Raw genomic sequence first — 13,679 nt, 5'->3', positions numbered from 1 at the left:
TGAATTCCCAGCTGTCCCTTCACACACTCTGCTCTTTCCTGAGAGGGTCAGCCAACTCTCACTTCCCCTGGGTAACGCCAGGCAAGTGACGCCTGCGAGCCGAGTTACCTACCAGCTCTGGCGCTATACATCCAGCCAGTGCTTACCTACGCGCGTCGCAACGCACCCCGCGGTATTCCAGTGCGGGCATTAATGCGTTTACGAGATCAGAAACCTACACTCCGCACTACGGCAGGCTACGGCCGACTTTCCCTTCTCTTACACCAGCAAGATAACAAGCCACAGGCAGCTACGTGTACTACTGCCCTACCTTGATGTAGTGATCGATCCTCTCCACTGAGGTGAAGCGAGCTTCTGTTTCTGAAGCAAGTCTGACTGTAAACTGGAATAACCCTGTTAACTGGAGCGACGGGAGAAAACAAAGACAAGTTTAGAAAGCTGTGATTTATTAAGAGACCAACCTAATGGATATTGGATACAAGTACTCTTGGCATCGGGCACCATTTAGCTAAGGGGCCCAAGGTGAGTTTTAGTTAACAGTTAACTTTAAAATTACCATAATTAATCAATCACTTGGAAAGCCAGCAGTTTAGGGAGTTTTCCCACAAACAGCAGCTTTACCGCGTTCTGTAATTTCCCCTCACTACCACGAGGAGGCAGGAAAGGCCACAGAAGGGCTCGAACAGCACAGCAGTGCGAGCCCTGAGGTCTCTCTCAGCCGCGCGGATGCTGTTGGCCCAAAAACACACGGCAGGCAACACATTCGGACGTCAGTTTGGCGCCTGCCTGATGTGCCATGTGTTACTTTTGGAAACACCCAGGAAAAACTGCAATACGCAGCATATAAAGAGCCTCAAACAGTTTCTACTTCATCGTTTAAAAAGAGGCAGTTCCCCAAAGCGACAGCCTCAAGCACCTAGCGCCTCATAATTTGCCATTTGACTACTAGGAAAAGGTCCCGGCTCCGAATCGCCTTCCCCTCCGTCACCAAAAGGGATAACAGTATCGTCTCCCATCCTAGCACATTAAGGAAAGTTTTCCATGGTGTGTTACTTCGGCTTATGATCGGTAACTACATTAAACAAGAGGTGAACTACTACAGAACGTGGCCATCCTCACCTGCACGGCATACGAGATGGCCAGCCCGGCGTAGGCAGGAGGAATCTGGCCATGCATTAAGACAATCATGAGGCCAGTGGTTGTGATAAGAGCAATGCTGATAATGTCCAGCCGGACAGCTAGCCAGCGCATGGCACAGCTGAACAGGTAAAACGGGGCCTGATTGTCGTCTAGGAGCTCCTGATACCTGAAACAAAGACAGAAAAGGTTAGTAGACCTCCACGAGCCTGATGTTCTACAAAGAGCAGAGCTATTTACAGCCCTGTTCCAGTACCAGAATTTGGAGCGGGAAGACTAGTCCGTCACTGACACGAAGTCTCAAACTCAGCCACGAAAGCAGGCTCGACAAACTTTCCTGAATGGCAGATATCTACTTAGCTCAATTACCAAGTTTCTGCATACAACAGTGAATTGTACTGGGGAAGAATCAGAATTCAGGGACATTACCTCAAACTCAGCCACGAAAGCAGGCTTGACAAACTTCCCTGAATGGCAGGTATCTGTTTAGCTCAACCTCTGGGAAGTCAAATTACCAAGCTTCTACGTACAACAGTGAATTGTACTGGGGACAAATCAGAATTCAGGGACATTATACACACTTTCACCGCAACTGCACCTAGGCAAGACCTTGCAGAGGATGCTCAATGCTACAAGTCACTCCGAGGGTACACGTCACTCCAAGGGTACCAGCAGCACTGCTTCAGAATATACGAAATTATACACAAATGTAGAACTTAAAGTTTTGATAGGATTGGTGACACTACTTAAAACCACATCAATCTCTCTTTAATTTGCAATCCTGACCTTGTGGAGCTGAGAAAGCAGACGGAAGGGGAGACACTTGAGAGATTTTTCACAAAGCCAGGAACTTAATTTTCTGATCGTGCAGCTCAGCGTTACGCCAATCGCTGCTGCAGCGTGTGCAGTGCCGTAGTGCTCTGGCACCAGCAACACTAAGGGACAGCTATTTGCACCTCTGGAGCCTTTCACCTCAGCTGGTGTAGCAGTGTCTTTCCAGAGCTCCTGGTGCAATTTTCCCTGCGCTCCCACACTGTTGATGTCATCACCTCGCACCTGCAAATCCCTGATATTGTTATGGCAGATTCCCATGGGAAGCAACTCCCACTCACACAAGAAATGTCCCACTTTCCCTTGCTAACATTTGTTTTGTAGATTTTAGCTTGTGCTGGAGAAAACCAAGCACAGTGTACAGCAAGGTGGGTAACAGTCATCCTAACGCCACCCAGCGCTATACGTGTGCGCAGAGACTAACAGCTCATCAGTGTGCACACTGCGGCTTTGTCCGCACGCTCTGAGCGACGCCAACGCCATCGTGAGGGGAAACAACCGACAGAAAGTTTGAGCAGGACCTGATGAAAAGTATATACTACTAGGAAAAAAGTGTGGCCAAAAAGTTGTCCTCACCATTACCATTGCCCCTGCTGCACCGCAATGAACCCCCAAGGAGGGCATTCACCTGGGACCCCATCGCTGTTCGTCCCAGTTGGCTACAGGGAAGTTTTCCATGCTCCTTTTTCCTCCCCCATTTTTCCCCCCAAAAAGTAACTTTCACTCCTAAAGCCAGTGCATGCCATCAGCTAACAAACCCCATTAATCAATCTTTCTGAATGCAAACCTGTTGCACCCTGCATTCTGCTCCACCACTCCCAGATGGATAGCTAGACTGACCTGTGCAGAAATTCCTGTCCTTTGTGGTAGGCATGGATTGTGGAGAGACCCTGGATGCTAGATGTAATATGAGACAGGAACGGAGACTGTGTGATGTTGTCCAGACGCTTGAGCTCTCGGATAAAGACTCTGGAAGCAAAGAAGCACTTTGAAGTGATACATACAACTACCACGTGGGAGCTGCTGCGCGGGTGCACAGACAACTGAAGAACCCTATGTCCCTACAAACAGGTCAAAGGGTCTCTAACTTTTAGTCAAAGCAGATGATGCACTTACCTCGACACAACGTGCAGGACCGTGAACAGGACAATGAGGGGCCCCACTGCCACCAGGAACCAGGGGAAAACCCCAGAAATCACCCCCACACAGAAAAACACAAGGATGACATTCTGGATGAACATTTCTGCTTGAAATGGCAAACGGACATCAACTGGAAAAGATGGAGAGAAAAGAGGAAGACCTTGAGTACAGAAAGCTAAAACAACCTATATAAAGCAATTCAGCCCAGCTGTACATCACCACTGACAGGGACAGGGGTTTCTCATGGCTTATTCAAATTTTTTAAAAATGTACATTTTCATTAGGGATGCTTTTCTATTCTGAGATGCTGGTCATCTTTCCAATTAAGCCCATTTTTAGAAACAGCTGTAATGCAGCTCTGACCTGTTACCACCTCTGCTGCACATCAGCTTCCCCCTGAAACTCTAGGTTCCCCCTGCATTAACTGCTCAAGTCTCCTAAGAGTCCGTGTGCAGCCTGTAGGTACAAAAGCACGTTTTCTTTATAAGTGAACAGGCAAACTTGAGGCATCAGCAGCCTTCTAGAACCATAACCAGGTATGTCCCAACTCCTGCTTTGTCTTTTACAAGTACACCTTTGTCAACAGATGTGGGCTACAATCTCCACAATTCCATGAGTGGAGAGTACTAAGGAGGTAATTTGGAAGTCTGAATGTGGGATTTACAGCGCATACAGCGAGAGATACCTTCATCCATGTCTTTAGAAAACCTGTTGAGAATCCGCCCGGTGGGTGTAGTATCGAAGAACTTCATGGGGCTACGCCGCATCTTTTTTTTTAGCTCGTCATGGAGCCTTGAGGATGCTCTGAGCGTTCCCTGACAATGCAGAAGACGTTGCAGTGTTATGAAATCATAGGATCATAGAATCACAGAATGGTTTGGGATGGAAGGGACCTTAAAGATCATCTAGTTCCAATCCCCCTGCCATGGGCAGGGACACCTTCCACTAGACCAGGTTGCTCAAAGCCTCAGCCAGCCTGGCCTGGAAGACATCCAGGGCATCCACAGCTTCTCTGGGCAACCTGTTCCAGTGCCTACCCACCCTCTCCAGGAAGAACTTCTTATGATATCCAATCTAAACCTCTCTGCTTTCAATTTAAACCCATGTTTGCCTTCCTGTCACTGCCCCTCCCCTGGGGACCAAAACATCCTGCTCATTTTCTCTCTCCAACCTTAAGCTTTTTTTTCTTGCATTCTGTGCTTCCAGTGGAAGGAAGCTATTAATTTGGGCAGAAGTCTAATGGAAAGCATAGTGATCCCAAGACATGACTTCCAGAAATCTCACAATCCATGATCTGGCTTCCTCTTTTGGGAGGTGACCAACAGAACCACGGTGACAGCAATACGGAGAAGCAGGCTGGGGGGAGGGCAAGAAAAACAGCAGCATTGGCACACACCTTTACAAAGACAACGCCACGAACAGCCTTCAGGACCAACATAACTGCCATAGACAGCGCGTAGATGCCAGCGTAGTAATGCATGCGAGGGTTATCCTTCATACTGTTGCTTATGACAGTATCATTTCCCAGAGTCACCGTGGCGTTCTGCAGAAAATGCAAGGTTGCAGTAAAGAGTTAGTTAAGAGAAGGATTAATCACGTACATGTTACATATAGTAGAATTTAACTGCCTGCTGCCCCCTCCCACCATTTCTTCTTTATTTAAAGTATTTCAGTGATCTTTGAAGACTTCAGAAAGTTCTCCCTAGCAGAGACACTTGACTTGCAGATTTGTGGATTGGCCCTTGGCCTTTTTCCTGCAATGTCTTTGAAAATAATACCACAATGCCCACTTTATTGGATTCCTAATCTCTCGCTTCTCATTTATCGTGTTCTTCTGAACAACGCCAGATACCTGCGTACCACCACTCCTATTGCACAGCAATATTCACCTTGGGTAGGTTGCACATTGCCGTCTTACCAAATACAGTTATCTTCTGCCAGTAAATGCTGTCACCAAATACAGTTATTTTCTGCCAGTAAATACTGTCACACTATCACACATTCTCTTTTTTAATCTTTAAGTGCATTTAGGGACATCACTGCTTATTTTAATATTCTTGGCCATCTGCACTTCCTTGTTTCTTCTCTGAGGTTCGTAGTTTGCTCCCCCTATCCCTCAAAAAAACATATCTTGCAGTTGTATTTGAATCTTCAAATGCAACAAGACTTGCAATCAAAGCCCCTAGAGTGGGAAAAGTCTCACATCATCCCAGGTCATCCGAGTCTTCAAAGCAACTGCCAAAAGTCATTTGACTTAAAGCCAATCTTTAACAAGATTATCCTGTTAGATGTAAGGTCACGTTCAAACAAAAACCAGCACTAAAATTAGTAATTCCTCTGGCAGCTTGTTGGCGCCCATCATCTTCCCTTCCCTTTCTTCGACCAACCCAGACAAGGAACAAGAGGGCAGTATAAAACCACATGAGCTATTACATCTTTCTTATTAACGCAGCACTCCTATTCTTGGAGACGAGTTCTCTGCAAGATCACCTCCTGGGGAACCTTATAACTTGCTTAAATTAGGAAGCACCATGTGGTCTCATAGGACTACTTGGGATTTGTCTAGGGAAGCAATTCCCCTGGCCATTAGCCACAAGGAAGTAGAAAAGCTATTTATCTTACTCCACTGCCTTGCTTGATCCAGAAGCTCAGCCACCAGTTGCTAAAAGCTGTACTGCCCACGTTCAGGACAAAGAGTGCCATGATGACAAGGAATGCAAAGGGGCCTCCAGCCGCCTGAATGTAGATGCCATAAACAGACCAGGGGACGGAGCCTTTGCCTTTCTCTTCCAACTGAACCAACTGGCCTGTGAAACAAAAGAGGAGCAGCGAGTGAGGAAAAGAAAGCTGTTCCACGAAACTTCTTGAAGTTTGTGAACACAGACGAAACTACAGCCTTTTTCAAACTATACTGAGTATTTTCAGTAACACAGACATCACTTAATACATAGAACTCAGCGGTTCGGTTTTTCAGAAAGTCACATTTCCTCTGCAGAATCATTCATGTCACGGTATGTCAGAAAAAGCCTATCAGCACAGACATAAATACTAGGCTGGTATCAGCCTCGCTGGTGCTTTTTAGACCCTGCTGAAGTTCAAAGTTAACATTAAACAGAATCACAAAACAGATCTTCCAATTCTTCATACGTAAATGCCATGTCCTACCCGAGACTCTGCAAGTACCAAGCTATACACATTGTCCTCTTCGGATAGGAGGCAGAGGTGGGGTGGGAGACCGGGTACAAAGCTCCTTTGTGCCGATAGCATCTGACCAGCAGCAGCCTGATTCTGCTTAAAACCATTGTGCAGGCACCCGTATTTAATGAATTAATGCATGTTCTTTGCCCACTGCCTGTGTCCTGTCAACCGCACTGAGTGACCAGGACTTGAGACAGCTTTCAAAACCTGAGAGGTACATTCATAAAGCACTTCCAAAGCAAATGTTTTGAGCTTATTGGTGTATAAAATAATTACAGCCAGAAATCCAATTATATAGTTACCCTCTTCCTTCTTTACAACTTTCTCCTTCTTCACAGACCCTGTTTTGGTACTTTTATCCTGGGGTCTTTTCAGTGAACTGTTTGTATTCTTCTTTATATTAATCTGCAGGAAAACAATGACACTAAACATACTGGAGTGCTTTGCTTTGACATTTTCATATCTGAACCCAAACCCTTTGTAAGCTGCCTCATAAGGACAAAGGCTTTCAGTAGCTTAGCATTCACATCGAGGAGGATATTAGCTGTTACTATGGATGACTGCAAGCCCTGGGGGACTCCTCCTCTATTATTCCGAACTGCTACCAATCTGTACTGCACAAGGTTAATACCCAGAACTGTGACGCTGTGTGCGTACGTGGCAGAGGAATGACACCCCTGCTACTGAGAGAGAGAAAGAATCCCCCCATCCCTTGTAAAAATAACTCACAGTTTTAATAAGATGCCTTTTTCCCCCCAAACACCCTAGTACCTCACTCAGGAAAGCTTTCACGAAATGTCTCTAAGGATGAAATCCGGTTAACTTGGTCTTCCAGAAACCAAGTGTCCAAACACTAAACTGCACACACAATTACTGTTCTAAACCCAGACATCTTCCCACAAATGGAAGTTCCTACCAGCTCAGAGGCAGCCTACATTAACGGCAACCCCCCAGACAGCATCTTCCGAGCCCTCTTCCCACACTTTACGTGAGGGGAGGCATCTCACATGTCAAGCCACAGAGAATATAACTTTACCATCCATTTCTTCTTATTCTATCAGGAATGCAAACTAATGCTCCTCCCATGAGCTAGTGTTTACAGAGAGACAGTGAAGCATGCAGAGGACAGAATCTCATGTTAACTGTCATTACATTAACCTTAAAATGGCAGAACTGTAATTTCATGCCTCAGGATATGAAGAATAACACATTATATTCTTTTATGTCTTTCACTAGCCTCTCCCAGGAGAAAGTTTCACCAAGCATCTTCTATATCTGTATATTTACCACAAAGCTACCTTTACAGAAAGTTTTGCTTAAAAGCCTGCCACTTGAGAGGCTCCTCATTCACATCTCTTAAAAAATAAACTGCTGATGTGCTTTTTAATCGCTTCTTACCAAGAGAAAATGCACAAAACACTTCTCCAAGTAAACCATCATCAAATTAAAAGCAGCAAAGCTGCTTACTCCAAAGAACAGGAAACAAACAGGAGAAAGGTGGGAAAAATTAATTTGCTGAAAATTCAAACGCGTATCCTACTGAATGGTTCTTGTTTTCTAGATTTACTTTTTTCTACTAACTAAAATACCAGAGTACAAATCCAATCTTGCATTTACAGCTTTCATAACAGAAGCAGCGTCAAAACCCCCCAAAACAAAGCCTTTTCAGTTACATCTCCACAAAACTGTCACATCTAACTTTTGTCAAGCTGTGTCACTTGTCCTGTCCCTCAGTCACACCCTACATGAAAAAGGAGTAACAAAACAGTAAGAATTTCTTCAAAGGTTGGTCCAGGTCTGTGCTAATTTGGAGGTAAATTAAGAAGTTGGATGTACAATAAAAGAGGTAACAAGCTTTCTGCTCTGAGCATCAGTATTGGGTTTGTGTGGCAAAGTTTTGGTAGCTGGGGGCTACAGGGGTGGCTTCTGTGAGCAGCTGCTGGAAGCCTCCCCTATGTCCAACAGAGCCAATGCCAACTCTAAGGTGGTAGCACCTCTGAGAAGGCAAAAAAACTAGGAAGAGAAATTGCAGCAGAGAGAGGAGTGAGAACATGTGGCAGGACTTGTGACCCCAGGGGGCCCAGGCTGGAGCAGGTTTGCTGGAAGGACTCGTGACCCCATGGGGGCCCAGGCTGGAGCAGGCTGCTCCTGAAGGGCGGCACCCCGTGGGGGGGACCCACGCTGGAGCAGTTCATGAAGAACTGCAGCCCGTGGGAAGGACTCTCACACTGCAGACGTTGGTGGAGGACCGTCACCCGTGGGAGGGACCCCAGGCTGGAGCAGGGCCAGTGTGAGGATGCTCCCCTGAGAAGGAAGGAGTGGCAGAGACAACGTGTGATGGACTGCCCCCAATTCCCATTCCCCGTCCCCCTGCACCACTGGGAGGGAGCAGGTAGAGAAACGGGAGCAAAGCTGAGACTGGGAAGAAGGGAGGGGTGGGGGGAAGGTGTTTTGAGATCTGGGTTTAGTTCTTTTCCACTCATGATTTGATTGGCAGTAAATTAATTTTCCCTGACTTGAGTCTGTTTTGCCTGTGACGGAGTCTCCCCACCCTCATCTCAACCCATGAGCTTTTTCATTATATTTTCCTCCACCCCCAGCCTCATCCTGCTGAGGAGGGGAGTGACAGAGCAGCTTTGGTGGGCACCTGGCCCCCAGCCAGGGTCAGCCCACCACAACATCACCAGAAGAGACAACACATTACTTTCATGTTCAATTCATGAGCTCGCTGGTAGAGTCCTCTCTACCACAGAGTCCCTAAACATGACCTGCGACTGCAGATACGAAATGCTAACGAAGCACAGATTGTTCTACAGGAAATCTGTCGGTCAGAGTACCACACGAACATGTGAAGCCATTTTCCAGTCTTCCACTATGTCATTTGGTTCATCTCATCAGAAAAGTCATCATTTAGAGCCCTTTAAAATAAACAAGTACCTCAATATGTGGTGTTTCTCCCAGCTGCAGGCTATTAAAAATAGTTGCATAGTCCCCATTTAAATTCATCAGTTCCTCATGACTTCCTCGCTCAGTAATGCAGCCTTCTTTCATGAAGATCACTTCATCACAGTCAACAAGATACTGGAGAAAACAGCAGGAAGAACAAGCTTTTATCTTCAGTCCAATAATCAGACACAATCCCACACAATTGTTTTCAATTCAGGACACCTAAAGACTGCAAATACTGATATAATAAACATTTCTGTGCACGGAAGATAGCAAAAAAAACCCCCAAAACCCCAGAATACATCCATTCTGATTTACTGACATCAAATCTAAGTCTTTCTGATGTCACAAACTAGCTTTAGAGCGAGGTAGCAAAGGTGTGTTTGAACAAGTTATTTGTTTCTCTGGTAAGCTTCCTTCAGCCAAGTGTTCCCAGCCCGGATCAGACACCCAGCAGCACTGGTGTCAAAGAACTGGTTGTGCCTGGTGCGTACTTGCACACCTGGTTTGTAAATGTAAACCATGCGTCTGAAAGATGGACACAGTTGTGCTGCAACAGGTCAGGGCACAGAAATTCCCAGTAGGAAGGCAACTGACTAAAGAGTATTTCAAGAAAGTCCAAGAAATAAAGTATGAGAGATGCAGTACCTGAAGCTGATGAGTGATGAAAAGGACAGTCTTTGACTTCAGGTGCTTCCTTATCGCACTGTTAAAAATGTGATTTCCAACATGAGCATCTAAGGCACTAAGGGGATCGTCAAGGATGTAAATGCTCCTGTCACTGTACAGGGCTCGAGCCAGACTGATTCTCTGGCGCTGTCCTCCACTCAGGTTAGCCCCTCGTTCACCAATCTGCACAGACACACACACGTTAGTTTACTCCTACAGCACCATGGAACACAGATACTCCGAGCTCAAGAGGTGACCGGAAGGAAGCAGACCATAACATTTTTATTTAATTATACATATGTATATATATGTACACACACACCCCATGATGTTATATCTTGGTTTAATACATACATATATTCTAGTTCCGGTGTCCACTTTATGAAATGTGTTATACATTCAAACCCAAGGTTAATGTGCTTGAAATATGGCTCTACTTTTATCCTTATCTTATTTTTTTCGTATTAACATAACTGTGCTTTTTTCTTAGCTTTTTCACATCAAGTTCAAATAGGTCTTGTTAAGGCAGCTAACTTTATAACAGAATAAAAAAAACTCCCAAACTGTCAACATCTGGGTCAAAACCATGGCACAACCCAGTAGCCCAGGGCCTGCATCGAGCAGCTCAGCCCAGGAAGGTGCATCCAACACCTTGGCTTATATGCAGATATCAGAGTGGTGTTCCACTCGCACCAGCCCAGCCTACCAACCCAAAACTCTTGCTTTTCTCCATCTACTGATCAGTTGACTATGAGCAAAGCGTATACCTCTGTCAGGTCCCCATTTGGAAGGATGGCTAGGTCAGGCCTCAGACAGCAACCATTCAACACCATATTGTATCTAAAGAACAACAAGACACGCAGTTAAGAACACTGGTTTTCCCCTCAGGACTCTAGCTAGTACAGCATTATCTCACTCTCTACGCCAAAAGCAGACAGTCCAGCAGCCTGAAACAAATGATCTGCCATGGATTCCCAGGAGGAATCAGGATAATAATCACCCACTGAAGAACAGTGAAGTAGGAGTAAGGATGCAATTTCTCCCCAGGGATAGCGGTCACAGGGAAGAGGGAGGGCCGTGGAAGGTGCCAGTACTTTGCCAACAGCAGTAGTTGTGTTTAAACGGGGCAAGGCCAGGACAGCAAGAGCAAATGCCACTTCAGCCCAGCTGCTAAAACCAGATCACAGTACTCCAGCCTGAAGCACAGCCCTCGCTGCAAATGAGCACGGGACGACGCACTGACAGGCATCAGCCACAGCGACCACGCGCAACAGGCAGGCTCTGACAGGAGACTTTAGGGATTCTTGGAGACAGACGCTAAAAGGACACATAAGCTTTAACTGCACTGTACTCTGCCTTCAATTTTCCCACACTGGGGCAAGAATTACTAAGCTTTTATGAAAAGCAGCAAACAGTCTGGACAAACCTTTCTTCATCGTACTCCTTGCCAAAGAGGATGTTGTCCCGAAGCGTGGCGTTGAGGATCCAGGCCTGCTGGGCCACGTATGCAAACGTTCCACTCACTGCAATGCTACCCTCCAACAGGGTCATCTGAAATCAAAGACAAACCATGAAATCCTGCTATTCCATGTTTAGAATAGACTTTCTTCTACAGAGGACAAATAAGTGAAATAGGAGACAGGAAAGAGAAGAGCAGAAATAGTCAAAACAATTTCTCACCTGTCCTAAAATTGCTGAAATAAGTGAAGTTTTTCCACTCCCCACACTGCCACAAATTCCAACAAGTTTTACCTAGACAGAAAAAAAAAAAAAAAAAACCAAACCACAATGGTACTCATTTCTTACATTCTCCATCCCTTTCACATTTTGGGCTACCTTTAGAACGTCCAAGGGGACAGCTGGATATTAATGGCAGCTGAAAAGGGACATAACGGACAAGAAGGCAAGACAGTCAGTAATTGACTGAAAAGTAAACGCTCAAAATAAAATAAGAGTGAATTCTATCCGACAGCAGACTATAACTGAATCAACTCTACAGGTAAAAATGAATGTATTTCAAAATAATCCGCTTCCATCTGACTGAGTCTGAATCGGGCCCATAGAGCGCTGCAATCAGCCAAAAGTACCAAGGCCTGCCTGAACAGATTGCACCAAGATGCTTTTGAGAGGGGTAAGGAAAGATAGAAAGAAGGAAAAGACTGAAAGACAAGCAGAATTTAGGACATGTGGGTCCAGTAAAACTCTTTGCCTACGAGATGCAGCTTGCTTAGGAGCACGTACCAAGAAAAGGCTTGAATCCAGTCACTTTGAAGCCTCTCTTTGTCATAAAATAGGTGGGTTGACACCCACATTAAACAATGAATTCACCAAAACTACTTTTGTTCCTTTTATAGAAAAAGGTAAAGTGGACAAAAAGGGTACATAGCCACTCATGGAACACATTGCTGGCGTCTCACAGACTTCTGACAACACACTGAAACACCAGCCTTTACATTTCCAAGTAACTGCGGACTCCTTTTTCAAGGCTATTTTTTAAACTGCGTGCATCCCTCTCCAAAGTTTAAAATATAGGGGTTTTGTACTTTAAATTAGTTTAAAGTATCCCCCTACTCATATGACTACAGGAGACAATTTAACCATAGGTATCTTGATAAATGCACGGCTCCCATTACTACTGCAGAACTTTTACCTCTGTAGATGTCATCTTTTAAGTTCAATGCTTTTTTCTTTGACATTTTATATTATTTTACCCATCTTGGAATGAGGACTCCAACTGCTTCTAAATTCTTGAAAATTTCTGTGTCCTTCTACTGTACAAAAACTCTCAAGGAAGAAAATTGCACATTCTCCAATGAAAAGCGTCGTTATGCTCTATCAGAACACCCACTCACTTAAAACGTTCCCCCAGAATATAGCTGAAACCCTGCAAAATTATCAGATGGCTGCAGGAATACACCATCCACCAACACCCCACTGATACCCCTGTAGCCCTGCTGATTCTTTTAAGCTCAACAGTTTACGAGAGTCACAAACAGCAAGACCATCAGATGCGAAAGCTGGGCAACCCGCGGTGGTTTCATCGGCTGTTTGCAGAGATCCCCTCTGCTAAAATGGCACAGCTGTTTACATCAAGATCAGACACCGCATCCTGGATGCTGCAGTTGCCATGGATATTGCAGGAGTGCACAAAAGCAATATGCTCCATTTCACGCAAAGATGCACAGCTCTCTTCTGAGGGACAGCTAAAATGAAAGCTCAGATTTCCTCCTTTCTTCTCTTACCTTTTCTATCTCCAGGTCAATGTTGTAGAGAGTCCTCTGAAGCCGAAGGTTAACCAGGTGGATGATTTTGTTCTCCTCTTCAGGGCTAGGATGGTCATCATTGTCCACTAGAAGATGGCCCTTCTGCTCTGCCAGCACAGCTTGCTGTCCCTCATTCTGGAGCTTCATTTTCTCTTTCTTGCCTTTGGTGACTTTCTTGTCTTTTTTCACTTTGGGGGTCAGCTTTGGTGAGCTCTGGACGCTGGCGTGGGAGAAGTCCCAAGCCAAGGTAGCATTTTTCACCTCTATCGCGGTGTGAGGATTGGCTGGTTTTTTCTTTACCATATGAACCTCTTCCATTAGAAATAAACTCTGATAGGAGTTGTGAGAGAGGTGTAAAGATGAGACACCTGATCAAGACTGGGAGACAAGCCTATGGCACACTCACGCAGCAAAACACATCAGGCTATATAGTAGGAGGAAGCTGAAGAGCAAAAGGTAGCTCATTAGTGTAAACTGACTCCAGGCTTGCTAAGT

General features: G+C 45.4%; 1 protein-coding gene across 1 annotated transcript in view; it reads right to left on the bottom strand.

The window, feature by feature from the left end:
* Nucleotides 1–310: 310 nt before the first annotated feature.
* Nucleotides 311–13,679, bottom strand: part of ABCC5 (ATP-binding cassette, sub-family C (CFTR/MRP), member 5) — a gene marked incomplete at its 3' end in the record, with an annotated part of 24,389 nt that continues 11,020 nt past the window's right edge. The window contains exons 9-22 of the mRNA XM_010157255.1: nucleotides 13,164–13,514; nucleotides 11,602–11,673; nucleotides 11,348–11,472; nucleotides 10,689–10,761; nucleotides 9,901–10,104; nucleotides 9,244–9,387; nucleotides 6,609–6,711; nucleotides 5,731–5,915; nucleotides 4,505–4,651; nucleotides 3,794–3,923; nucleotides 3,085–3,238; nucleotides 2,809–2,937; nucleotides 1,120–1,306; nucleotides 311–400 (exon numbers count right to left, since the gene is read on the bottom strand). Of these exons, the coding sequence (XP_010155557.1) occupies nucleotides 311–400; nucleotides 1,120–1,306; nucleotides 2,809–2,937; nucleotides 3,085–3,238; nucleotides 3,794–3,923; nucleotides 4,505–4,651; nucleotides 5,731–5,915; nucleotides 6,609–6,711; nucleotides 9,244–9,387; nucleotides 9,901–10,104; nucleotides 10,689–10,761; nucleotides 11,348–11,472; nucleotides 11,602–11,673; nucleotides 13,164–13,514 (2,094 nt within the window). The remainder of the gene's footprint in view (nucleotides 401–1,119; nucleotides 1,307–2,808; nucleotides 2,938–3,084; nucleotides 3,239–3,793; nucleotides 3,924–4,504; nucleotides 4,652–5,730; nucleotides 5,916–6,608; nucleotides 6,712–9,243; nucleotides 9,388–9,900; nucleotides 10,105–10,688; nucleotides 10,762–11,347; nucleotides 11,473–11,601; nucleotides 11,674–13,163; nucleotides 13,515–13,679) is intronic.

This window comes from Eurypyga helias, unplaced genomic scaffold, assembly GCF_000690775.1.
Source record: "Eurypyga helias isolate BGI_N326 unplaced genomic scaffold, ASM69077v1 scaffold33938, whole genome shotgun sequence".
Lineage (NCBI taxonomy): Eukaryota > Metazoa > Chordata > Aves > Eurypygiformes > Eurypygidae > Eurypyga > Eurypyga helias.
The sequence above is the reverse complement of the archived record's forward strand: the minus strand, read 5'-3'. Positions and strand labels throughout refer to the sequence as shown.